Source organism: Halichoerus grypus, chromosome 7, assembly GCF_964656455.1.
Source record: "Halichoerus grypus chromosome 7, mHalGry1.hap1.1, whole genome shotgun sequence".
In the NCBI taxonomy this organism is placed as follows: Eukaryota; Metazoa; Chordata; class Mammalia; order Carnivora; family Phocidae; genus Halichoerus; species Halichoerus grypus.
The window spans coordinates 155,407,695-155,434,102 of record NC_135718.1 but is presented as its reverse complement, the minus strand read 5'-3'; the positions used below and the strand labels follow the sequence as shown (position 1 = coordinate 155,434,102).

The window sequence follows — 26,408 nt, the reverse complement described above, 5'->3', positions numbered from 1 at the left end:
GGGAAGGATTGGAGAAACGTGGGCTTAAGACTAAGCAGGACCGTTTGGGGTGGGCCTCCCCCACGGCACAATTGAGTTACCTCTAGAAAGAAGTAGGTTCCAGAAACAATAGCAATTTCTCAAAAGACTTTAATTATGAAAATGTTTCCCAAAATGAGTCCTGGGGTTTCTGGAAGGGCGTGGGCGCTTCTGCCACGTTTAGCATCACGGCCGGGGGATGGGCGTGTGGGGAAGGAAGAGGACGGGCAGCTATTCATCAGGAGACTGTTTATTGAACAGGGGGTGTGAACCACATCACAAAGGCGACCCTGCCCTCTTGAGCGGCAGCCTCCATCTGTCCCCTCTTGGAAAGGGTCTCTGGCAGGAAAACCTCGGGTCGCGGCCATCGCGGCTTCCAAACAGAGGAGAGCCATCGTGTGGCTGCCTGTGGACTGGAGTTGGCAGACGGCTCCAGGCTGGGGAGCCCAGAGATTCCGTACGTCAGACTGGAAGCCGGAGGCCCTGCCTGAGCCCCGCGGGAGCCACGGCGCTGGCCTGCCGACCCCCCGTCTCCTCGAGGTCGGTCCCCGTCTTGCGGAAAGTGCCACAGGAAACAGATGTCTCCCTGGTGGCTGGGCTGTGTGGGCCGAGCAGGGGCGCAGCAGTGGGCACCAGGACAGGAAATGGAAGGAGGAACCTCCCTCCGCACAGCGTTGCTGTCGGGCTGACATGGTCACGATGCTCTTTCCGCCAGAACCGGGAGAGCGGCGGGTGGTCCTCACAGGGGACGGCCGAGAGCACCCAGTTGCTGGGCCGGCCGCTGAGGAAAGCACTTTCTTTCCTCTTTGTCGAAGCAGAAGGAGACCAGGACTTTCTCCATGTCGGAGAGAAGTGCCGGCCAGAAGCAGGAAGCTTTCCGCCAAGCTTTTGGCCGCAGCCGGGCGGTGCTCGAGGGCAGCTGGGGCTCGGGGTGGCCCCGGGGCACGGTGGGGGCCGGACCGGCCGGCTGTGGGGCCTGTGCACGCGTGGTGATGGCCGGTGACCTTGAGCCCTGCACTGGCCTTTAAATGCTGACCAATCCCTAGTGTCTTATGGAAGTCACTGCTTGTCACTCACAACCAGACAAGACACCTTAGCCATGTCTTATTTCATACCAGTAGTTTTAGATGACAATCCAAAACGTGGGTAAAATTAAGTTTTTCAGTAAAATCATGAGACGCTCATACTGCGGATGTGTGTAATACTCAATTAAGGATGTTCTTCTAATTTAACTTCAAATTGCTTAATACATCTGCCAGTGTTCACAAGTAGCTTACTGCGAAACGGAAGCTTCGTTATGATTTTCTAAAGAATGGAACTCATCGGGAAGACAGTTGCACATTATTTTGGTTTTTAAGTTGAAGTGCTGTGCAATAGGGATGTTGAAATGTTGAATGTTGTAAGCGCGACACCCTGGAGTCTGTGGCCAGCAAGGGAAGAAGGGAGAAGTGGGGGCAGACGGCAGCCTGCACACACCGGCCGCCAGGGCGCAAACCCGCACCGGTGCGGAGTGGGGACCAGCAGGGACTCCGTTCAGTAGGTGTGATGTGGGCGCAGAAAGCTAAGTAATCCCCCAGATGGCTCCGAGGAAGGTGCTCCTGAACCCCAGGGGTGACCGTGGCCATTTCTGGGATGAGGTGGGTGCTGGGGGCGTCCCACATGAGGACGTGGCGTCCTTTGGCGGATCGTTTCCACGGACAGGTCTGAGGGTCAGGAGCAGCTCGGGCCCCGGCCGCGGACCTCTGACTCACAACGGCGGTGCCTCCGTGTTGAGGGTCCCTGTGCGGCAGACCACTAGGCTGGAGCCGGGGTTCCGAGACAACGTACGGTGTTAATCGGGAAACAAAATCTGTGCACAGCAAAGGCGGACACCACCAGCCCTGCTGGTCACCTGGAGTCCACGGCCCCTTTTTGGTAGAAAAGAGAAAGGGTCCATTAAAATTAGCTGATAATAATAGCTACCACTTGTGGACCCTCCACCACGTGCTTCACAAACAGGATGTTCTTTCTCACCTGAACGGCGCTGCGGGTAAGTGTTCTAGCCAGCTTACAGGTGAGGCGGCTGAGGTGGGGGCAGGGGTCCAAGACAGGCTGACCTAGGCCGTAAACCTGGTCTGCCTGACTCCAAGAGCAGTGCTGTCCTCGCCATGTGGCTCAGGCCCCCCGGCACTGGTGACCACCGGGATGGTCCTCTCCAGCCCCCGTGCAGGCGGGGTCCTGGCCCACTCACCCCCAATTCCCCATTTGGTTTGTCACACCTGTCATGTGAGCGAGGGCTAAGAAGCCAAGCCCGGGGGAAGAAGCATGCCCACAAAGGCATGTCCCCAAAGCAGCCAAACCCCAAAAGATGAGGTATAGAGGGGAGGGGCAGCAGCTAGTTCCTTACTCATAATGACCCTTGATCAGAAACCGAATCCAACCACTTCCCCCCAGTCTGTACCAGCTCTCTGAACTCTGCGTGGATGGTTTGATTTTCTCCTGCTGCTTCCTTGGTATACACTTCGGTGAACTTCCTTGAAATGCTGCACGTGCGCATTATGCCCACTCTCTCTGGAAGGTAATGGCCACTGTGCTGTGAATGCTGGTTCTCTTTGGATGGTGAGACTTTCAGGAAAGTGTCCTGAACCACAGTGACCCAGGAGGGACCGGCCCCGTCCTCGGGATGCTGGCCATCCACCAGAGTTTGGGAGCAAACACTCCCCAGGAGTGGATGGCCAGTGTGTGGTGGGGTTCAGTGACGGGTCCGGGTGGAGAGTGGCTGCATGGGCTCAGGCTTGCCCAGGGCCGCTGGTGAGGGCTGGGGGGCTGCCCTGTACACACACTGGGTTGAGCAATTTTGTGCTATTCTAAAAGCAAGGAAGTCACTTTAGGAAGTCACTGAAGACTACATAGATAGATGACTTTTTGATGCATATTAAACATTTTTTCATGAGCATGTATGTTTTTACAATTAAAGCTTTTCACCAAACCCTGTGTTTTGGCATAGCTCAGCCGCACTGTGCTGTCTATGAAGAATGTTTCTTGAGAAGTATGAGAAGTAGGTGGGGACCAGAGGTTAAGCAAAGCTGACCGCGAGACAGCCAGTGGGAAGCTGCCCAGAGTCTTAGGTGAGTCTTTCCAAAGCCTTGACATTCTCCATTTAAAAAAATGCAAGGACTTTGGGGAGAATGTTTCACTTGCAAACATACCATTTTAAACAATCCAAAACGAATATAAACATGTCTCTTTCTTTTATTTATTTGACAGAGAGAGACACAGCGAGAGAGGGAACACAAGCAGGGGGGTGGGAGAGGGAGAAGCAGGCTTCCCACCGAGCAGGGAGCCCGATGCGGGACTCGATCCCAGGACCCCGGGATCATGACCTGAGCCGAAGGCAGACGCTTAACGACTGAGCCACCCAGGCGTCCCTTTAAAACTTTATCTTTCACTTAACTAAAACCACGTGGCTAGTTTAACAACCTCGTCCCACTGGTTTGATTGTGTTCTTCACACGTGGGGATTCTCCAGGGCTCCTGTCTCGCCGGGAACGAGCAGGAGGCTGTGGTCTGCACCCCGGCACGCACTCCATGACGGACCCAGGACAAGGTATTAGGCTCTTCTAAGTGTCCTGATCCGAAAATGAGGCTGCCGCCTGGCTCACAGGCTTAAGGAGGATTGAAGACATGCTGTACGGGAGCATCGGTTTAAGCAGCACAGGTGGTGGTGAGGGTCTAGCCTCATTGCTCACACCTCGGCCTTCCACAGGGTCGGGATCTGACAACACACAACAGCCACCCGACCCTGGGATCTTACAAACATGTGCGCCACCTGGACTCCGGAAACCGTTGCTCTGATTGCTGGGGGGGGGGGCTGGGGGTGTCGAACAGTCCTCGACGCAAACGTCCTTTTCTGTTACACAGAGATGGGCAAACACGCCAGGCACTCGTACCACCTGGTGGCAATTTATGTAAATGTTTAATGGAAATTAAAAATTTGATCCTCAGTACCATAGCCTTCTAGAAGCTTCTAGAACCTCAAATGAATGTATTTGCATTTTTCTAAATAGTAGCTTCCATTGGTGGTGCTCAGCTGTGGCTGGGTATCAAAATCACCTGGTAGAAGTTTAAAAAATTATAGATTTCAAGCTTCACGACAGACTAGAGCATCAACTCCCACGGGTGGGATGGGGCGTCTGTATGAATAACAAAGGAAAGAGAGCCGACCTTCAACGCAGGACGCAGGACGCACGCGGCTACCGAGGAAGGGCTGAGGACCAAGGCAACAGCTCTCTGCTCGAGAAGATGCCAAGGAACCGGGGGGAAGCTTCCCGGGGCCACGTCCGCCTGGGCAGAAGCCGCGCGAGACGAGCTCCGGTGGGTCCAGCGGTCCCGGCCCGCCTGGCGTGTGCAGCGGCCGCAGGAGAGCGGCAGCGTTTACCAGGGGAGGGGTGCTCAGCCGAGTCGGAGCGAGCACACTGGTTTTCTCGGAACAGCGTTTATTCGCAGTTACATCTCCGCGAGCATCTTCGGGGGGCGCGTGGGGTACGCTGGCTGCAGCCAGACATCCAGACATTTTACACAAGCTCTCGGATACAATCTACCAAAGCCCTGCAGACGGGCGCGGGCATCCCACACACTTCAGATGCTTCCAAAGTTAGACGTAGGTATTAGTTAACACGTTACAGCCCCTAACAAAATAACTGAATGGTTAGGAACGTGACGAAATGATCTCAAGGATCTGCTGCCGGCGCGCCCACTAAAACACGACGGCACGACCCGCCGCCCGGGGCCTGCACATCAGCCTTCCGCGGGCGAGGCCAGGTCTCAAGATGGCAACTGGGGCGCATCCCTGCCGCCCGCCCCCCGCCGTGGGCTGTACCCTCCCCCGCGCGCCTGCCTGCCCGGGCCGTTCGCTCTGTCCCCGCCAGGTGGCAGCGACGCACCGTCTGGTCCTTCCTGCAGGGCCGGCGATCAAGGAGGGTGAAGTGAGGCCCAGCGTCTCCAAGTACAAGTTAATGGGGCACACAAATCGGAGACCAGGATGAAGAGTGATATTCTAAAGAGACCGAAGGCCAAACCAGTACGGATTATGAACAGGAGAGAGCCGACCTCCGTGAGAAAGCGTCACAGCGGTTTGCCAACTACTACAAGGTGTGAGCGGGGAGACAAACGCCGACGTCTTCGTTTTCCCCCAGACTGATGGAAAAATGAGGCATTACCTTTGACTGAAAAAGCACATTTTAATGGAACAGAAAGGCCACCCTTGTTCGAAGAATATCTCAGATGCTCAGTTCTTCTGAATCAAGTATGAACATTTACTCACAATGGCCATTAACAAGGTAAGAGCAGTGAAATAATCCAATTAACGAATTAGGACTATTTCCCCACCTGTCCCAAAAACTGCCCAACTCCCCATCCGACAGCAGAGGCCAATAAATGAATAACGACTGAGCAAAGAATAAAGGTTCTTTTTATAAGTGCTTGAGAAAGTAATTCTGGATAACTTAAAAGGACACTTCTCTCCCCAAAAGAAAGCAGGCATATCCGTATTTTCCTTTAAAAAACTATTTATTTTAGAGAGAGCGAGCATGAGTGGGGGAGGGGCAAAGGGAGAGGGAGGGAGGAACTCCAGCGGACTTCCCACTGAGCTCGATCTCACCACCCTGAGATCAGGACCTGAGCCGAAATTAAGAGTCTGACGCAACCGACTAAGCCACCCAGGCGCCCCATTTTCTTTTATTACACAGAGTAACACTGCTCCACTACCTTATTCCTGCTTATTTAAATATACAACTCCCCTGGTTGAAATCCATCCTGACAGAAACCGCTATGGTAACAAAGTAACTAGAAATGTCCTGTAGGCCTGAAATGAAGCAACTAAATAAATTCATCTAGCGAGCCGGGGCAGAGCATTTTTTTAAAAAGGGGTGTACTGGAGAAGGAGCACGGACGCAGGGAGCTCGAGGGCACCACACTCCAGGCGAGGGGGCACACATCTGCCAGAGGACAGTTCCTCTTCAGGAGGAACCCGAAAAGATTCTGGGAGACAGAGGGAACTGAAAAGAAAGGAGACTATGGGAAAATATGTGTATTGAGACAAAATGGCAAAAAGCCCAAGCACTGGGAGCTCCGAGAGGAAAGGTGTCACAGGGGTTCAGATGAGCTGGCCCGGGAGGCCCCACAGGGAAGCCACTCGGGACGTCCCCGAGGCACCTGCCTGGCCCGTGTTCCCAGCACAGGGCGCCTGCGGCTGGTGAAGCCTCTGCCACTGTCGGCCGGCTCACAGCCTTAGGAAGAGAAGAGCGGCTCGGCCCCCTTCCAGTCTACTACGTTCCTTCCTCCTACAGCCCCCTGCGTAGTGTGAAGGAGCTGGACCATATACAAACTCCACATCTCCGCTTTCAGCTACACAAAGAACATGACATAACTGCCATGGAAAAACAGTGCAGAGAAAGCACAATACTGAGCATATGATGGAAGCTTCGTAAAGACCGAGCGCATCAGGTCTGCTTCCAAGACGCTATTTCATGATACATTCATCACAGTTGCTGGGCATGGGCCAAAAATCATCCAGTGCGCACAGAAAAATTTTGCAAAGCTTTTTAGCATTGATTAAGATTAGGATAACTGCTATATTTTGTAGAATAAGTTTAAGTAAAAAATATTTCACTTCTAGAATGTTGAACTAAAAATAAGTTTAATAAATGAATTATTTGTATATGCAAGATAATAAATATTTGTTGAATGGAATTGGAACTACAGATGCTAAAAATTTGTAAAAATCTTGTACTAAAGATGTCACCCATGAACCAATGCACATTTAAAAAGCTCTATCAGTATTTAAAAAACAGACACTCTATTCATAAAATCGTTGAGATTCAATAAGAAAAGGTTCCTCTCACATTTTTTAAATCAAAGATCACACAACCCTCTGGCTACAGCCTTAACTGAATAGAGAAGCAAGTATTTACTAACCTCTAAATTATAATAGCAGAACAGTAACTAGTAACTAGAAAGATAGGCTTCCCTAAAAATTAACCAAATCAACCTTTTTTGTGTCTATAACCGAAGCTACAACAGTGAACTTCTATGGATCTGGATCCGTCCTGGGCGCCGCCAGCTAACCCAGACCACAGAGGCCGCTCACCGGGGGCTCCTCACAGAACGCCATTCTCATGGGGTTTTATTTATTTTTTTCACAGTAAGTAAATTGGCAATTGAAGTTCACAACAAACCATAAAAATAACGATACTATGAATATTAATTTAATATCTGAAGCAGTAGTAGTTGGAGAAACCTCAGTCTTTTAAGACAGTTCTGTACAGCGAAAACTGGTCTGCTCTGCACGAGACAGACTGCAGGTTTGAGACCCAGTTCAGGCACTCAGCTCCGAGGGGTAGAGATAAGTATATTTAAAATTTACTCCAAAAATACAGAGCAAATCTAATTGGGGGACACAAATTAAAAATCGTTCCCTAACAGCTGAAATGCTCAAAGGTGAAACCAAAGACATCAGAAGTTCTGAATAATTATCCAATAAGAAAACAGTTGTTGAGCTTTGCAAATTTTTCAGATTTTTAAAAAATCAGAAATGAAATCGTTATTTTATTCTACAATTCAGAATTATAATGATGCCAATGCTTAATTTATATTGCCGATTCTTAAATCAGAGGCATCTTCCTTCCTGTTCATGTTTATATTAAAGATGATGAAAAAGTCCACAGAGATCGAGAAAACATAAACTTTCTTAGAAGGCTGACCGACAAAATACTCTCGTCAGAGTCGTGAATTTTCATGGACTCCAGAGCTGAACCAGGACACTTTCTCCAAGTCATCCATATCCACGTGTTTCCCACTCTTTGTCCTCTTCCCCAAGGAGGGGTCCAGGATACACGCTCTTCTGGTCCACACAATCATTTTTTATTGCCTCACATGAAAGCCAATTGCATTTTTGTTGGTTTGTTTAGAGACCAGGTATTCCAGGTCATACCTAGTGCATTTTTGGAAAGCCTTAATATTCCTGGACTCCTGACTTACCTTTCCTGAGAGTCACCCCCAAACAGAACACCTGCTCCGGAGAGTGGAGGCAGCGGGTAAAGTATGATTTCTTATTGTAGAAAAGCAACAGGTCAGTAACCAGGTGTCGCGGAATGGATGTCAGGCCAAAGATTTTGCCTTCTAGATGGAGACTCCCACTTCCTCCTGATCACCGTGGGGCAGTCCGGCCCTGTCCCCAGTGCCGGTCGGGGGCAGACGCCTGCTCAGGAGGAGGGGCCTGGCCAGGGCTCTTGCTGGCCGGACCTTAGTGCCCCTTGCTGTGCACGGGGTAGAGTAAGGTCATGTGTTCTGCCCCCTTGAAGGGCAGCTTCTCGTTGGAGTAATAGTGTACCACCTCGGGGATGCTGTTGAAGACCGCGCTCGTCTGATTCAGCGTGTACCTGTTGTCTTTGGTCTGGGCCACTATGATGTGGACACACCCTTGACTAGTCCTGAAACAAAACGAGATTGAGGAGGACACGTGAATGAGTGAGCAGGGGTCCCTGCCCCACAGGAGCAATGCTAGCCAGTCACCGGCAGGCAGGCTCCCACCCACCCCTGGAACGGCTACAAACTCGAACAGAAAGGCACTCTGGGGGCCCCTGGGGGGCTCAGTGGTTGAGCGTCTGCCTTCGGCTCAGGTCATGATCCCAGGGTCCTGGGATCGAGCCCCGAATGGGGCTCCCCGCTCTCCAGGGGGCTGTCAGAGGCTTTGAGGCCCTTGGCTCAAGGTGGGTCATCCTTGGGTTGTTTGTCCTTAAAACACACAAGTCATCAGGTGCTGGACCAAAAAGACACACACACACACACACACACACAAAGCCCAATCTCCCCTGTCTCCCAAATCACCAACTAGTGCTTATGCCCGAGTATGAGACCACTAGGGTGAGGTTTAAACTCACCCTCCTCGTCATGGGACAAGGACATATGTACGGTTTCCTCTTTCTTTCCTCCCCAAAGAATATATTAATAATAATAATAATAATAATAATAATAATAAAACCCCGTTTCCTCCTTCCTCCCTTCCCACCCTCAAACTGGAAAGACCGGTCCTGGTTGTGCGTAAGGACAGCTGGTACCAGAGGCTCAAGAGCGGGTCCACGAGCCCCCTTTCAGGAACGCGGCTCAGCTATTCCTGGTATTGTGTGTCTGGTGGCCGGCCCCACTTTCCAAGCCGTGTTGCTCAAACACCCCCAGCCTCTCTTCCCTCCAGTCTGATTGTTTCAGCTGCAGGGGCTCAGCTTCCTCAGGAAGGAAGTGCTGTTAGGGCTCTGACAATGATCCTCCAACACAGCTCCGCTGAACCCGCAGAGCAGCGAGAATTTCCATGACACAAAACCCGCCAGGCCCGCCTCGCACACACGAGTGTTCTCGTACAGTCAGGCAGGGAGCAGCAGGTCAGTGTGTCCTCCTTCCCCAGAAGAAACTGCTGTCAAAGCTGCAGGTGGCATTTGGACATCAAGGGATCTGATTTATTAAAGTCCCAAACACTGGGGAATAAAAGGACCACCCAAGTGTCCCGCTGGAAATTCCCCTTTTTGTCAGGGATTATTTCTCTGCTGGGCCTCGTGGAGGGCCTACGTTAGGGCAGGCAACGGACGGCACGCGCTGCGTCACTCGGGACGAGAGAGGCCCTCACCATCTCGGGAGACCTGGGGGCATCTGCCTAGTACCGACCCTGCGTTCGGATCCGAGCATTTCCCATGCTGTGGTCCGAGCAAATGCCCCCTATTTTCTGGCAATCCGTACCCTGCGAACCACCTTCAGATATGATCTTTCCTGAGCAGTCCTCTGCCCGTGACTGGAAGGGCCGGCGCCGCCCGGGGGAGCCCACCCGGCTCTGGTACTCACTTCAGTGCGATAGAGTACTTGCTGTTCCCCGACTCGCTGTTTCGAACCAGATAACCAGCTTCTCTGCAGGGCTGCAGTCGGCTCTCGGCCTCCGCTCGGGTGATGGCCCCGTGATACCAACTGTAAAGGGGGGGGGCACCCACATCAAAGCACAGATCAGACGGGGCCTCACTCCAAAACGCATTCTCTTTAATGCACTTCTGTTGGAGGGTCAGTAGCCTGATCTAGATCCTGCTTCACGCTCAGAAGAGACGAGATACGGATTTGGGTAATCCGGGATCACGAAATCCATCAGTCATAGAGAGGGAGTGGACAGGGCTAGGGCCAGTCACTACAGGAGAATGAAATGTAAAATCAGGCTCTTGGGATGCAGTGCACTTTCTATTCTGCACAAATGCAATGGGCTTTGAAAATAGGCCTTCATTAATCAGCCCCAGCCAGATGAGAATTCAGGAACAAAAATAATCACGTGAAATGGGCGAGCCCCCCTCCCCCCACCAGCAGGCTCCCAGCCGTTGTTCGTTCCGCGGGGATGAGGACGAGACTCACGGCTGCTTCCCCAGTGGCAGGGCCGGGTCCACCTTCTCCCCCTCGCTGTGGTCCGAGACGGCCGGCTTCGGGATCTTCTGCGTCCGGCTCCTCGGCCGTTGGTGCTGCTTCACCGCGTCCTCCTTGAGGGAAGGCCGGTCAGAGCCTTCAAACTGAACTGGAAAGAAGGCTCGTCTAACACAGAGCCCACGGGCAACCCGTGTGCGCTTCACACAAAAGCCTCCTTGCCCCCTTCCCGATGGCTAAAGCGCCTGCAAACACCCGGCTGCGGGTCGCACCTCGAGGGTCCCCGACGGCCACTGTCCAGGGAGACGCTCTCCTGTCCAATAGTTTCAGAAGGTGAGGGGGGTCTCGAGGGCACATTTACCGTGCACTTGTAAACACTTTGAGTTTTGGTGTATTTAGAATAAAAGACGCAAGTGCGTTTTCATTCTATGAAACCAAACAAGCAGTTTTTACTATGAAATAATAAAACAACATGCACGTGGAAACAGAAGCTACTGAGCGGCAGATGCTACGGCATCTGGGCTGGACGAACAGACGTTCCAGAGCCACACGCGGCTCGGCGTCCGGAGAGCAGGTGCCGACAGAGGGCTGTGGAAAACAGGACTGGGCCAAACCCAAACGGACTCAAATGTCCGCTGTCACGCACCTCACCCTCGGCACCCACCCTTGGCGTGGACGGCACTGCTCATCACCAGCCCGGCTTTACGGGTGGAGGGAAAACACATCCCTGGCTTTTTTAAGTCGAAGGAGAAGAAGGTTCTGCGGTCAGCCAGGCAGGAAAACTGTGTCCTGGGAGAAGCGGAAGCAGGAACACCTTTCCCACCCACTGCCCCTCCTGTTACTCTACGCACGCACACTTAGGGACGGGTTCCTGGGGGAGGGCTACTGACACAAGCCAACAAAGGGCGCCTCACCAGGCCCCCCAGACACCTCCGTCTATGATGCACTGGACCCCAAACCGCCATCGGTTAGGTAGGAATTTCAAACGGTTGAGGAGTAGCACTGAGTCGGGTTAGTGAAAGCTGATCCCAGTCTGATCTCTGGAGTGGCTGGGAGGCACGGCAGCGACCAGACCGGGATTTCTGAGCGGTGCAATCTCGGGGCCTCGGCCTGGGCTCCACGCACACGGGGTCCTCACCCGACAGCGCCCGAGCTATCTGCTCCTTCTTCCACTCCCACGGCTGCTCGTACTCGGCCGCCGGCCGCTCGTCCTCCGCGGGCAGCCGCGCCCTCCGGTCGGGGGCCCCGTCCCCAGGCTCGTAGGGCGTGTCATACAGCTGGGGGGGCTTCCCCAGGAGGTCCCTGGAGCTGCGTCTCTTGGCCGCAGCCTCCGTCTTCGTGCTGTTCTCGCCCGGCTCACACGGGCTGTCGAGCAGCTGAAGAGCCTTCACCAGCGGATCCTTAGAGCCTCGGCGTCGGATTTCTGAAAGACACACCAGAGACAGAAGCCTGACAGAAACGTGCCACGGAAGCGCCGGACAAACCGGGGCGGCCTCCTGCCGTCTGGCCGAAGGGGCGCCGCACGGATGCCGGTTTGCCCGCGGGCCCGGCGAGCAGCGAGCACCCGAGGACACGTTCCACACTTGGTGGGAAGCCACGTGGCCGCCGGCAACCTGCTCCCCGGTCTCGGGCCCCTCCTCTGCCTGGAGTGTGGTTCACCTGCAGTTTCTACACCTTGTGGGAAGGCTGAGACCCCGTCCGCTCACAGGCGTCGACGGACGGCTCACTGTCTCCCCAGCACCGGCCCACACGGAGGGGAGAGATCCGGACGCCGGACAGAGTTCTGGACTCCCCGGCAGTTTCCAAACAGAGGAAGCCAGACACACTCACAAATGATCCTGCGGGCATAACGACAACAGTGAACACCCTCGATGGTGCACCCCGCGATCTTCACAACTGCCCTACAAGGCGGCACCATTATTTCCCTAATTTTACAGAAGGGAAGGCTGAGGCACGAAGCCGAAGGAAGCCGTCCTCACCCCAACGTGGCAGAGCTTGGATGTAAGAGCAGGAAGCTGGACTCTCCAGGGCTGCACTTGGACGGACTCCAAGTGGAAGAGAAATGGAAGATGGGTTCACTCTGATAGAGAAGGTCACTTCCAGGGGAGGAAGCTGCGTGAGTGCAGATACGGAGGGGGGACCACAGAGGGCTGGTTCCCATGAGGGGGAAGTGAGGGGTGAGTTCAAAGGACACAGGCCAGGAGGGATGACGGGGTGGGAGGCTGGAGAGCGGGCACGCCGGGCTCCAAACGCACACACGTGAAAGGAAGGGTACACAGTTCGCACCGTCCGCATGTGCTACGTCGTGTGCTCCTCAACAGGTCACATCGATTACATCTGCGTGTCACTGGAAGTTAAGGATGCAAAACCCAACCAGCAGCCACAGCGGGAAGGACGGGAGCGCGGGGACGACCAGCTCGCGGTCCAGAGGCCTTGGCGGGGGGCGTGCTGTGGTTCTTCTCAATGCCCCACGGGAAGCCTTCAGTTCCCCCCGCGACCCCGTCAAGAACCTTCTAAGCACCAGCACCTCAGGGCACCACTCAGCCCGCGAGCTCTCCGTGGTCTCCTTACACAGCGCGGGCGGCTCGCACGGCCTGGGGCGCCGGCCGTGACCAGACCACCTTCCTCCTCCGATTTCTTCTCTTCACACCACCCGGCCCCATCCCCCCTCAAAACCCACTTCTTGACTCCACCCAGATGGAACTGCTGACGTTCTCTGCACTTGCTGTCACGCCCTGTGCCCTGGGGACCCCGCCCGCGTCTCCTCCCCTCTCCGGCCCACCCCCCTGCCACGGCCCCACGGCCCGCCGCTCTGGGCCTGCCCTGCTCCCGGGGCACAGACTACGGATGTGTCTGCATCTCCGGAGTGGTGGACACTGCCGGGCGGGGACCATCATGTCTTACCTTCGGGGGATACACAGTCGTGCTAAGGACTGACTGGGCGGCCGGTGGGGGAGGGAGGGAGGAGCCCCCAGCCGTGCGGATGTGGGGCTCAGAGAGATGAAGGTCACGGGTACACACCACAGAGCTACCCACAAATAAATGCAGGCTGTTAGTCTGTGAAATTGAAAGCAACCAGCAGAGAAAAGGAGAGGGTCGAAGGCGGAGCGGGGTGGCTTCAGCTCGGGGCGGGCGGAGGGGTGTCCAGGTGAGCAGGGGAGGGTGGGAAGAGCACAGTGCCGGTAACTTAAAACGTCAGTGACACTCGGGAGGAGTTACTGACTCCTGTCACGAGGAGGGGGCAACAGATGAAACATTCAAGGGAAAGTGGGAAAATCAGGACACTAAATTCAAAGGGTGACCCCGGTTTCAGTATTAGGTTCTAACCCTGGATGGGGCCCTGACCGCAGCCGGCTCCAACCCTGCACCCGATGCCCGGCCCCTCTATTTAGCTGGTCTGGGGCACGGGGTTCTCATGGGAAGCAAAGCCTGAGAAGCACTTGCACGCTCCCTGGTCCCCGGGGCCCCCGTCTGAGCTCCTCCAGCCCTCCACAGCCATCCTGTCTTTGCTAGCTCCGGGGCAAGGAGAGGGGTTCTCCCTGGGTCTGAACCCCCCCCCCCCCCCCCGCATCGAGGTGTGGGAGCTCCCGCCCCCAGGCCAGGACGGTGCCTGGGGCTGTATGAGGCCCCGCAGGGTGCTGGGGCAGGAGGCTGCCTGTCTGTCCACGCCTCTCGACTTTCAGAGTCCTTTACATCATTCTAGACAAAGTTATGGGGAACGAGAAACACACTCTGCTCCTGGTCAGTAAGATAGCGCTGGAATCTCTTAACAAGAACGTTTGTGTAGCGCTAAGAAAAAGGAAAGAGAAAACACAAAGGAATTCAAAGGGTGAACTCAGAAACTGTACGTTTCTGATCAAAACGGTTTGGACGGCCTGGCGCAGGCGGGGGTCCCCTTTCCCACGGTCCTCGCCTCAACTCCGTCCCAGCTGATGGAAACCGAGAGCGGATTCCAACCTTAAGACACAGGAGTCCTGCCCACAAGGAAATAACGTGGGTGTTGGAATGATGTACGACATTCTCCCCACACGTGTGTTCGCGTGAGGCGAGGGCCTGCCCTCCCGGTGCTTGGGACGGCTGTGCGCCCGCGGTGGCGCCCAGGGGAGACCCGGGGGAGGCCCGGGGGAGGCCCGGGGGGCGCGCGGCCAGCAGCACTCCTCCCAGGACGGCCCTGGGGTTGGCGGGATCTGCAGAGCAGCGTCACCTTGACAACAACGTTCAGTTAGGGGAAGCCAGGGCTTGAGCGCGGGCCGCCGCCCCTTCGAGGCAGCAGCCCCCCAGCACCTGGCTGCCCCCAGCCTGCGGCGCCACAGAGACAGAAACAACCGCGGAGCCGCGGGCCGGCCTTCCTGGGGGAGAACAGCCCCTGACGTGCAGGCCTGGCTGCGGGAGGAAACGGGCCGAGGAGGAGGAAACGGCCGGAGGAAGCTACGCCCCAGCTCTGCCGATAGAGGCCATTTACCGCGGCGACAACAGAACGCGGCGGCGGCAGATAAACAGCACCCGCAGGCCCAGGCGGCCCCCAGCCCACCGAGACGGGCCCGTCCTTCACCCAGCCGGCCGGGTCGGCGATCACGGTTCCTCCACGCTCGTCCGGACTTCTCCTTGAAAACACGATTCTCTCTGGCCTGTCTAAACAATGGCGACATGCACGGGACACGCGTGCACTAGGCGTGTTACCCCAGCGTCTCCGTGAAGCCGCGTAACGCAGTGAGGAGCGCGTGATCCCATTTTCACAGGTGAACAAACCGAGGCCGTGTGCGGTCAGGGGAGCCGCTTCCTGCCTCGACGCCCCAGAGTTCACGCAGAAGGCGAACTGTGTTTCTGCGAGCACCTTTCCCATCCATCTCACAACGCTTGCTAAACGATCAACTTGCAGACTCGCAGGCTGTTCTTCCCTCAGAATCAGAAAAGGGCTGTTTCTACTCACATCTTTTATTCCTACTCTCGCTTTTGATTTAAAATGACAAACAGGGGCGCCTGGGTGGCTCTGTCGGTTAAGCATCCGACTCCTGATTTTTGGCTCAGGTGGTGATCTTGGCTCAGGTGGTCTCAGGGTCGCGAGATCGAGCCCTGTGTCTGGCTCCAAGCTCAGCGGGGAGTCTGCTTGAGATTCTCTCTCCCTCTGCCCCTCCCCTAGCTCTCTCTGAAAAATAAATAAAATGACTTGAATATTTTCTTATCAAATAAATCTAAATAGCTGAACAAAAGCAGATATAATTCAGGAGCCCTGAAATTTAAGTTTTACAAGGAAAGTATAGACACATTAGATAAATCAAAAAGTCTTCTATATTTTTTTCCATAGTGGATTTTTTAAATGGACACCCCAACATTGAGGTTCTCCCTTAGATTTGACTATTTGAACAAGCCAACAAAATCATTTGTAGGCAAAAATAAAACTGAAAACCACCTGAGACAGGATACGGCGAGTAAAAGCGGACGCGGAAGGACCCGGTGCCTCTCCCGTCCATGCGGACACGGCGTGGAACGGGTCCAAACTCCGTGCCCTCACTGCGGGCCAGGCACTTCTAACACCCTGCACAGGCCTGCAGGGTCTAGGCAGGTGGCTGGTAAGCCTGGCGCCGACTTACGGGATGCCAGCTTTGGAAGCAGCTTTCCTACTGAGTGACGTGGTCTCGGGACCGCTGAAGACCCTTCCTGTGGAGTTCCTGATGCTAAGTTAGGGAGACTGTTTCTGCTAATGGCTTAGCTAAAATGTTCCTGCTCCTTTAGCAGAACAGAGAGGTTTACACTAATACTGCCTTGTATTCATAATCCTATCTTTTTATGAACCATCCTTTGGGTAAATCTAAGGGAGAATTTATTTATAAACTTATAAATTCTTAGCTTTCAAAGTTAAGAGCAAAGTTTGGGGGGGATCCAGGGAGCCTGGGTCCCACAGTGATTGGGCCATGGGAGAGTCATAAATGCTTTTTCTGTTTCTTCCTCTGCTCCTCACGCAGACGGTGACTCTTACCCTGACTTCACAGCACTCGCTGCACTTTTCAAGGACATGTTTTCTTGTTTGTTGCTGTTAGGTCTGTTTGCCTCCTGGGTTGTAAGGTCGGTCCCTGAGGACATGGGTCACGGGGGTCTTGTTTCCTGGATGCCCAGAGCCCAGCACAGGGCCCGCTACATGGTAAATAAACGCCTAAGAAGCATTTGCTGGATGTTATAAAAGAACATCGCGAACAGTGTTGGATCAGGTGGCTCCCCTCACCGTGCGGGGACCAGCGAGGCCGGCCAGGGGCTGGTGTTCGCTAGCACCTCTCCATCTCCTGAAAAATGCCAAAACTAAAGAAAAATCCCTAACGTTCTCAAGAAATAAACATTTCTTAAATGGGACATGACCACCAAGCATACAAGGAACAAACTGAACAAAAAAATGTAGAAGGTTTAAAAAAAACAAAAACAAAACAAAAAAACCCCAGCAGCAAATCTTTTATTTCCAGCTTCCGATCAACTCACTTCCTGTTATTCTGTCCAGCTGTGGGCGCGCGGGGAGAGCTAGAGGTGTATTCTCCGCACTGATCAAGAAGGTGCTTTTTGATATAGGTTTTAAGAGACTTTAAAATTCATGGACTTTCTTAAGACAAAATAAGCTGGCAATTTTTTAAAAGTTAGTAACTTAAATGTTTAATAAGTTTGAATTTATTCTCCAATTGAATACATTAATCTTATATTCCTAAGCAAATGTATTCACATAAACTGTAAACGGAGACTGGCACTTAATAAATGCTCCAATATTAAAACCATTATCATTACATTTATTTCATGTTGGACAATTCTGACTTTTCCTGGTAGGTCTGGGTGGAAAGATGCCTTATATAAAGTGCTTTTGCATCCATCGTTTCAAATGTGTCCACCCAATCTGGAGTGGGGAGATCTTGGTTCTACTTTCTGCTGTTTCTTAAAAAGTCTACGAGCACAGGCAAGTCAGAATCTCTCTGATTTTATACCGAGGGGAGAGGACTGGAGTCCACGAGCACACAGAGTCTTATGGGGATTATGTTGGGGGTGGGGGGGAAGCAGGGAATTTTTTCCCTATTATCAATGTGGCCCCACAAATAAACAGCTGGGACAGCGTAGATAAATTACTTATTCTGGTTAACGAGAAAGAGAAGAATAAAAACCAAAGGACAAAAGAAAGATAAGTCAAAATTATCTTTTTTTTTAAAGAATATCTTTTTTTTAAAGAATATCTTTTCCCTCAATTTTATGTAAAAGTAAATCTTTTCCCCTACTCCTTTCAAGCCTCTGATATTTTTTTAAAGTTCTGACTAAGTTCATTTTCACTTCCTTTCATTCACAGATTTCATTAGAGGTCACAGTCCAGTGACCTTCAGGGTCATGGCCTGGCCAGGGTACGCCCTCCCCCGTGCGCGGCCTTATCTCTGGAAGCAGGGAAGCAGGACACGGCGCCCCTTTCCTGCGATAGCTCATTTTCATTCTGAAGCCTGTCCTGACCCTTCCAGGATGCCGAGTCCCCTGTGCTCACCTCCTCTGAGACCAGCCTGCGGGTCCTGCGCCTGAGAGTTTTTCAGTCTGTTTCCAAACAGGGGAGACAGTCTGGAACGTGTGGCCAGTGAGGCCTTCCCCAGGCATGAAACACTCAGACAAGGGTGCCATGGGTCAGCGCTCAGAGATGCATTTTTTCATTATGGATTAAAGAACATTTAAAAAAATTGGGTGAACAAACTATTTACTCCAAATTTCACAAATAAATCTAAAAAACTTAGTTCATGTTATTTTGAAGTATCATTTACACGAACTTAAGAGAATTATGGATAAAAGGGAAAAGTTTGATACTAACAATGAGAGGGTGATTGCTTTGCTGAAGCTAGAACTGTTCCAACTTGAAAGGTCACAAGATCAGTTGACTTTGGTTTTAGGAGGTCTGCGTGGCGTGGCTTGGCTCACACCAGGGATTAGTCACTAATTCTCTCGCTCCAGTACCGTAGGGCTAGCTCGTCGAGAAGTCAGTTTTCCACCGTAACACAGAGCATCATGTCACGTGCGCATCTTCTAACAACATGAAATCCCTTGGCAGAGATTCACAACCCCTATTACGGACGTAAGAGATTTCAAAGCAGCCAAGAAATGCATATAAACAATCTCCACCCTGAAGGTCACATTCTAAAGCAGGTCTGCAAACTCGCAAGTGTCGTTTTGCACAGAATTAGGAAAACTTTAAAGACCGTGCAAATTCTAACACCGAAGGATACAAAACCAGAAAGGAAGGTCACTAGAGATTTTGACCTTACTCTTGGGCCTGATTTCTGTTTCTTCCAGTCAGCAACGTCTGATTAGGCCGCGTCATTGCTCTTCCCCACTTACACGGGTCAGTACCTGTCCCCACCAGTGCGTGAGACTCCGCCCCCGGGCGTCCCAGTCACACACCTGTTATCATTTGCTGCGCGTCGTAGGGCTCCATGTAGCCATCATTCTCTCCTGCTCTCTCTGCGTCCCTTTGACCTTTCGTCCTTTTGGCATCATAAGGGTCAGCATAGTCTTCTAAAATGATGACCTTAAAAGAACCAGAGAGGAGACCTGCCAGGGTTATCACACACCCGATGGCCATGGTATCAAAATGGCTACTAACGATCTGCAGACTCAAAAGAAGTCAAGATCTCCAGCCACCTTTGCATGGTGTTTGCACTGGATCATGTCGTTATCCATTGTGAATCTGGTGGGCAAACATCTGATTTATCTTGGTGGTCTAACTGACTGGCAACGATTCACCCAGAGTGCTGTTCACCCCCCAGCATCTCTCCATGCCTGCTCTCTCCCCAAGCAGTAATGCATTTGCGGGGGGCAGTGTGGCAGGGGTGGGTGGTGGGGAGTGGAGGATGGCGGTCACTGTAGAGCAAATGAAATGAACAGGTCTAGCACCTTCCCTGGAATGTTGGTCTTTTTAATGCCAACCTGGTGGGCAATATAGACCCAAGTCAGCTGGTCCCCCAGTGCCTACTGAGCGCCCACCAGCACTGGGGAGACACCGTGAGGGAATCAACCTAAGACCAAAGCTGCTCTGGTCCTCAAGGGATCTGCAACCCCTCCAAAGGGAACTTCATAAGAAGTCTAGGAAACAGCACTAAACAGCACTGAGGGAGTTCTAGGTCCCATAATTCACAGGCAGACAGATCCTCCCAGGCTACAGTCAGAGTTTTGGTCGGTATTTGCGGCAGAAAGCATCGAATCTTCCAAGAATAGAAAGGTGCCCGGAAAGGTGGTGTGTGTGATCGGTTCTACTCTGCAGCTGCTGGTGACAATGCTGGTTCGGGAGCTGAGCTTGACAGGCTCTTCTCAGCGGGGAACAGTTTTGTGGGAACTGTATGGGGACAAAAAAGCACATACTTGCCCAAGAGCAGTGTGACACGATAATAAACAGCGGGGATAGTATAAACTCAGTACTCCAGCTGAAGAGGAAGACAGGAGTAAGAACCAAAGGGCAGAGAATGTTAATCAGAATTACGGGAGGAAGCCCCAGGTCCTGCTACGGTCTGACTACGCTCTCCAAAGGGTTCCCGGAGAAGCAGAGAAGCATCAGCCAAGCCGGCAGGGAAAATTCAGATGAACAGGGAGACATGGGCGGGGGGGGAGCCTGCCTGGGAGGAGACGGCCTAAGAAATGGCGGACATCCAGAAGAGAGGCCACTGCAGAGCACCCCCAGCTCCATTCTTCTCACTGCCCCCGACGTGTGCCCCTCCAGGGGCTACCAATGAGTGCCCCCCACGTGTGCCGGGACAGAGAGGAACGAGGGGCGCAGCACTCAGCCCTTGGCTGCGAGGTGCTTAGATCTGCTTAGATGGAGTCAGTCAGGGAGACCATGGGCTAATTCTGGGTGAGCTGGGTCCTTGCTCATCTCTCCACCTCCCCCCACCCCGGGGCCGGCACAGCACAGGCCCCCTGTCAGTATTTGTGGGAAGAACGAGTGGAGGATGAACAGAAGGGCCCAGTGCAGACACATAGGGTAGGTGCTGCGGGCTCCTGACTACACGCAGGGAGGCAGTGTGTTTGGAGTCTGAGCAAGAGAAAGCTGAAGTTCCCACAACAGGAGGTGACAGCCTGGGCTGGGGTCTGGAAGCTCCGTCTGAGCTCTTCTCTCCCTTTTTTCACCCAGAAGAGCGAGTTTAAAAAACAAGCTATCAGGGGCGCCTGGTTGGCTCAGTGGTTAAGCGTCTGCCTTCGGCTCAGGTCATGGTCCCAGGGTCCTGGGATCGAGCCCCGCATCGAGCCCCGCATCGAGCCCCGCATCGAGCCCCGCATCGGGCTCCCTGCTCCGCGGGAGGCCTGCTTCTCCCTCTCCCACTCCCCCTGCTTGTGTTCCCTCTCTCGCTGTGTCTCTCTCTGTCAAATAAATAAAATCTTTAAAAAACAAAATAAAATAAAATAAACCAAGCGAACAAAACCCAGCTTATCTCTGTAAGGATGGAGTGGGTCTCCTCACAGGGTCATACTCCTTTTCTTAACTGCCTCGCACTGGACGGCACCCAGAAAACCTCTGGGGTGTAAGAGGCAGGAAACACCTTCTCTCCTGATCTGTGATTTCCTCAAGGGCACTTCCTTGTCCCATTCCGTACCCTCTGCAGCCCTTGGAGCCCTGCACGGCTTCTCCTTGGGCTACTGCTCAACAGACGTTCACGGATCGGAGGGGCTGGGACAGCCGTGAGGGGGCACCTGCCCGGGCAGTGGTGCTTGAACTCCCACCCTAGCAGAGGAGGGGCTGGGTCCCACCTGGGTCCCACCCGGTCCCTGAGGCTCTGAAATCCATACTTTTCCTTCTGCTCAAGAAGCGTAAATGTATACACAGATCTGGCTTGGCAATCCCCCTGGATTTCAAAATTAAAATAAACCGCATTTATAAGGAGGTCAAATTTAACAAAGCAGGAATGACTCATTCAATTACTCTTCTAAACGGCTAACAAAATTAAATGCATAGTACCTTTCCAAAAAGTTCCCCATCCTTAGAATGAGGATTTTTCAAGATGAAAAAAACAAAAACAAAAACAAAAAACAAATGTAACGACGTGAAATGGTCCCTTAATTGTCACCAGACGTTGGAGGGACGCACACCTCACCTTCCCTGACGCATAAAGCAGCCCAGGGCTGAGCAGGTGCACTATGCTCCCCTCTCCGTCCCGCTGGGGACAGGCGGCCCCGGGGAGGCTGCACTCTTACCGTGTCTGGCTGCTTCGCCGTCTTGCCCTTGTCCGGTTCGGGGCCCAGCGAGGCAGGCGAGGAGGACGCGGAGGACGACGACGACGAGCTGCTCGTGCTGCTGGTGCTGGAGCTGGTCTTGCCGTTCTTCTCCTGAGCGTCCACCTTGATGAGCCTGCTGATGTAGGTGCGGCAGCCCGCGCTCCTGGCCACGCCCCGGTGCGGCTCGTCCTCGGCGGCCCGCGAGTTCTTGCGGCCCTTGCCCGCGGCGGCCTGGATCAGGCCCTGCAGGCTGTCCCGGGGCGGCCGGCTGTCCCTGGGGGCGCCGACGCCGGCCCTGCCGCTCCCCAGCTCGGCCGCCGAGTTCTTGCGGCCCTTGCCCGGGGCCGGCCCGGCGCCGCCCGCCTCCGAGTTCTTGCGCAGTCGGCCGCCGCCGCCACCGGGCCGGGCGCGCTCGGACGCCGTCTTCAGGTTCAGCGGGAACTCCTTGAACCACCGGGCCGCCATGGGGGGGGGCCGCGGGGCAGGCGGGCGAGGGGCGCGGCGCACACGCGGAGGGGCGCCAGGGGCCGCGGCCGCCTCATTCCCCGGGGCTGCTTCGCGTCCCCGGCCGGCCGGCGCGCAGCCCGGCGGGGTGGGGCCCGGGGCCGGGCTCTGCGGGGCGGCGGGCGCGGGGCGTCCCTGCTCTTCCCCCCGAAGCCGGACAGCCCTGCCCACCCTCGCCGGGGAGACACGGGACGGCGCCGCGACGGACCGGGGACCGACGGCGGGCCGCCCACCCTGGGCGCGCCCCTCCCTCGCGGCTGGCGCCTCCCGCCCAGATCCGCCGGGGTCGGCGCCTCCGCCCGGGGCGCGGGGGGTGGGGGTGGGGGGCGGAGACGAGCCGTCGCTGCACGTGCCGACCGGGGTCCCCGCGGTCGCGCAGACTCCCGCAGCGTCGCCGAGCGCCCCTGTGCTTCGCCACGAGCCTGGCGCGCCGCGTCCGCGCACTGCGCTCGCCGCGGACAGGCGGACCGCGGGTGGGGGCTCCGGAGAGGGGGCGCTCCCGGCGCCCGTGCCGCCCCCCTCCCTTCCGGCCCCGCCCGCAGGCCTCGAGGAGGCGGAGCGCACAGCCCGGGCGCGGGGGCTCGGCGTGCGGGCGGCTGGTGGCCTCGCCTGGCCCGGGGCAGGTACGGCGCGGCGGTTCCAGTCCCCAGGCTGCGGGGCGCGGGGTGGCGAGACCGGGGCGCTGGGAGGCCGCTGGGGAGCCGCACCCCCATTTCCACTCCGGGGTGGCAGGGCGCGCGGTTATCCCCGGGGCAGTCGCTTGCTCGCGTCGGTGCGTCTGCAAAAGTCTTGGTGGGGATGGTGGGTGGGAGTGGACAGCAGAGACTTAACCTCTGCAGAACTGGGGGCACTTTACCTTGAAAGAGGCCGCTGCAACGCCCCTCCCGTTGCGAAGCCATTACAGATTTTTTTAGCTTAAAAAATCTAAACGCGCTGCGGAGGCTCACGTACTAAGTCCTAAATCCTCACACATGAGCCTTGGGGACGGGTCGATCCTGGCCACCCGTCAGCTTCATCTGTGTGAGCTGTGCTCGGTGAGATGGGGTGGCAAAAGAAAGCTTGCTCGCAGCCGTTCTTGGAAATGTATCTTGACTTTTTCTTAGAAGAGCTTTACTGAGATATAATTTACGCACCATAAAATTTACCTTTTTTAAGTGTACAGTTCAAAGGTATTTAGTATACTTACGATTCAGCCATTACAATCTAATTCTGGAACATTTCCACCACCCCAAAAGGAAACCTTGTGCTCATTAACAATTACCCCGTCACCTGCAGCCTAATCTACTTTCTGTCTCTACAACTTTGTCTGTTCTAGACTTTTCATATAAGTGAACCATTGGGTCTGTGGCCTTTTGTGTCTGGCTTCTTTTCCTTAGCATCATGTTTGTTTGTTTGTTTTTAAGATTTTATTCATTTGAGAGAGAGAGAAAATGACAGCACAGAGCAGAGGGGAGAGGCAGACTCCCCTTGGAGCAGGGAGCCCCACCCAGGGCTGGATCCCAGGACCCCGGGATCATGACCTGAGCTGAAGTCAGATGCTTAACTGACTGAGCCACCCAGGCGCCCCAGCATCATGTTTTTGACATTCATCCACGTTGTAGCATTTATCAGTTCTGTGTTACCAGATGATGCTGCCTTGTGTGTATATACAATATCTGATTTATCCATTCATCCATCAGCTGATGAACATTGGGGTTGTTTCCACTTTTGGCTCTTATGAGCAGTGTTGTTGTGAACATTTGTGAACAAGTCTTTGTGTGGACATAGGTTTTAATTTATCTTGAGTAGACAACTAGGAGTGGAATTGCTGGGTCATATGGAATTCTTTGTTTAACTTTTTGAGAAACTCCCAAACTGTTAAAGGGGCTGCAACATTTACATTCCTACCAGCAATGTGAAGGTTTCCATTTCTCTGTATTCTGGACACTTAATATTGCCTGTTTCTTTAGTTACAGCCCTCTGAGCGGGTTTGACTGGTATCCTTATGGCCTTGACTTGCATTTCCTGATGGCTGAAGAGGTTGAGGGTCTTCATGTGTTTTTTTGGCTATTTGTGTATCTTTGGAGAAATGTCTATCAGATTGTCTGCCCACTTTTTTAAAATTTTTTTAATTAATTAATTTTTTTAAGGATTTATTTGAGAGAGTGTGCATGTGCGCAGGAGGGGGGAGGGGCACAGGGAGAGGGAGACAGTCTTTTTTTTTAAATTTAATTTAATTTTTTAAGATTTCATTTATTTATTTGAGAGACAGCACCAATGGGGGGGAGGGGTAGAGGGAGAGGGAGAAGCAGACTCTCCGCTGAGGAGGGAGCCCGACTTGATCCCAGGACCCTGGGATCATGACTTGAGCCCAAGGCAGACGCTTAACGGCCTGAGCCACCCGGGTGCCCCAGAGGGAGACAGTCTTAAGCGGACCGGACAATGAACTGAGGTCCCCACCTGGGGCTCCCACGACCCTGAGATCACGACCTGAGCCCAAACCAACCAAGAGTCGGGCGCTTAACTTACTGTACCACCCAGGCGCCCCATTTGCCCACTTTTTAAATGCTTTATTGTCTTCTTGTTGTTGAGTTACATGAGTTCTTTGTATAGTATAGGATACTACTCCAGAATGGAAGCTCATGACTTTGAGGTTCTATGGTCTAGATTCAAACACAGGCTTGTCCGTGACTGAGCAGAGATGGCATGACCTTGGACACAGTGCCAGGTCTTCATCTCTGAGCTCCAAGGCTTCACCTGCACTGTGAGTAGCATTGCCCAGCTCTTAGGGTTTCCATGAGGATTAAATGAGACTGTGAGTATTCACAGCTTAGCGAAGCCCCAGCAGACCCTTAAAGGCATCTTTGAAAGACTTAGGGTGGGCCTTTGCTTGGGAATGTGGGTGCCAGCCCTGTTCCAGCCCACAGATTTTCCAGGGGTTACTAGGAAATTGGTCCTCATGCTGCAGCCCCGATTCTGCCCGTGAACCTCTCTATTCATCCATACCCGCGTCTTCCGATCACCTTAATGACTTGTAGCTCTGTTCCGTGTGGTTGCCGCTAAGCACTCACTTCCTCCCACAGCTGGGAACGATTTAGAGGAATTACCACTTTCTTTCAAAATTTAATGTTTTAATTTATGTTTCTCCTAAAATAAAAAAAAAATCCCTTTAAAATGACTATGACAGCCTTCTTCTCTGTAGGAAAAGAACCAAGTATTTAGAGTCACAGACCTGTTATCTCAGTCTCTTTTATTTTTTATTATTTTTTTAAAAAAGATTTTATTTATTTGACATAGAGCGACACAGCGAGAGAGGGAACACAAGCAGGGGGGAGTGGGAGAGGGAGAAGCAGGCTTCCCGCTGAGCAGGGAGCCCGATGCGGGGCTCCATCCCAGGACCCTGGGATCATGACCTGAGCTGAAGGCAGACGCTTAATGACTGAGCCACCCAGGTGCCCCCTCAGTGTCTTATAATCAGAAGCAAGTCATGTGATGTCCTTGAGGTTTGCCTTTTCCATCTGTCAAATGGGGAAATAATCCTCCACAAGGTCATAGGAACGCACCCATGAACTCCACACAGAGAAACACAGCTGCTCTCTAAAATGTGGCAGGTGCTTTGAGTGCCGTATGTCACACCCTTGGGACCTCTGGCCTGGGTGTTTGGATTCCCGCGACCCAGGTCTCCGGGCTGCGCTCAGAGCTGCAGTAACATATTTCCTCTTTTTAGTGTTTCAACAACACAAGCAGCACGTCTGTCGTTCTGAAGTCTGACACGGGTCTCGCTGGGCGAAAATCGAGGTGTCGGGAGGTTCCAGGGGAGACCCGAGTCCTTGCCTTTCCAGCTTCCGGAGGGGCCGGCACCGCACTTCTCAGCCACACCTTTCCCACTCTCCAGGGCCCCTGCGACTACGCTAGGCCCCCCCATCGTCTGTTTTATCAGCTGATAAGCAACTCGATTTCCGCTTGTCATGTGACCAAACATATCCATGGTGTGATATTGTGGTTTATAATAAGAAATATATACTTGGTCTTCGTCCTCTTCCTGGCACAGAGCTCCTAAAACCCATGGAATTGGGGCGCCTGGGTGGTTCAGTCGTTAAGCGTCTGCCTTTGGCTCAGGTCATGATCCCGGGGTCCTGGGATCGAGCCCCACTTTGGGCTCCCTGCTCAGCGGGAAGCCTGCTTCTCCCTCTCCCACTCCCCCTGCTTGTGTTCCCTCTCTCACTGTCTCTCTCTCTGTCAAATAAATAAATAAAATCTTTAAAAAATAAAAAATAAAAAAAT

General features: G+C 53.6%; 1 protein-coding gene and 2 long non-coding RNA genes across 7 annotated transcripts in view; 1 reads left to right on the top strand and 2 right to left on the bottom strand.

The window, feature by feature from the left end:
• Positions 1-111: 111 nt before the first annotated feature.
• On the bottom strand, positions 112-2,587 carry LOC144382648 (uncharacterized). The gene is made up of 2 exons (XR_013450046.1): positions 2,032-2,587; positions 112-1,925 (listed from the first exon to the last, which is right to left on the bottom strand). It is a non-coding gene; the product is annotated as an uncharacterized LOC144382648 (long non-coding RNA).
• Positions 2,588-5,216: 2,629 nt separating this feature from the next.
• SHE (Src homology 2 domain containing E) lies at positions 5,217-22,505 on the bottom strand. The gene is made up of 6 exons (XM_036086866.2): positions 21,621-22,505; positions 18,840-18,966; positions 11,578-11,862; positions 10,434-10,590; positions 9,885-10,004; positions 5,217-8,485 (listed from the first exon to the last, which is right to left on the bottom strand). Exons 1-6 carry the CDS (start codon positions 22,104-22,106, stop codon positions 8,299-8,301), a joined length of 1,362 nt encoding a protein of 453 aa, XP_035942759.1. The 5' UTR covers positions 22,107-22,505; the 3' UTR covers positions 5,217-8,298.
• Positions 22,506-22,639: 134 nt separating this feature from the next.
• The window catches only part of LOC118532351 (uncharacterized), a 37,519-nt gene continuing 33,750 nt past the window's right edge, over positions 22,640-26,408 (top strand). For all 5 annotated transcript variants that reach the window (XR_004915663.2, XR_004915664.2, XR_013450045.1 and 2 more), the window contains exon 1: positions 22,640-22,768. This is a non-coding gene — a long non-coding RNA (uncharacterized LOC118532351). The remainder of the gene's footprint in view (positions 22,769-26,408) is intronic.

Bases quoted from the DNA above. Each gene is read 5' to 3' on its own strand.
- SHE (XM_036086866.2), bottom strand. From the start codon at position 22,106: ATGGCGGCCCGGTGGTTCAAGGAGTTCCCGCTGAACCTGAAGACGGCG. The intron at 11,863-18,839 runs GTGTGTGACTGG...TGTGTCTTTCAG, and splicing joins CGCGCAGCAAATGATAACAG to AAATCCGACGCCGAGGCTCT. The intron at 10,005-10,433 runs GTGAGTCTCGTC...CCCCCTTTACAG, and splicing joins CTGCCACTGGGGAAGCAGCC to TTGGTATCACGGGGCCATCA.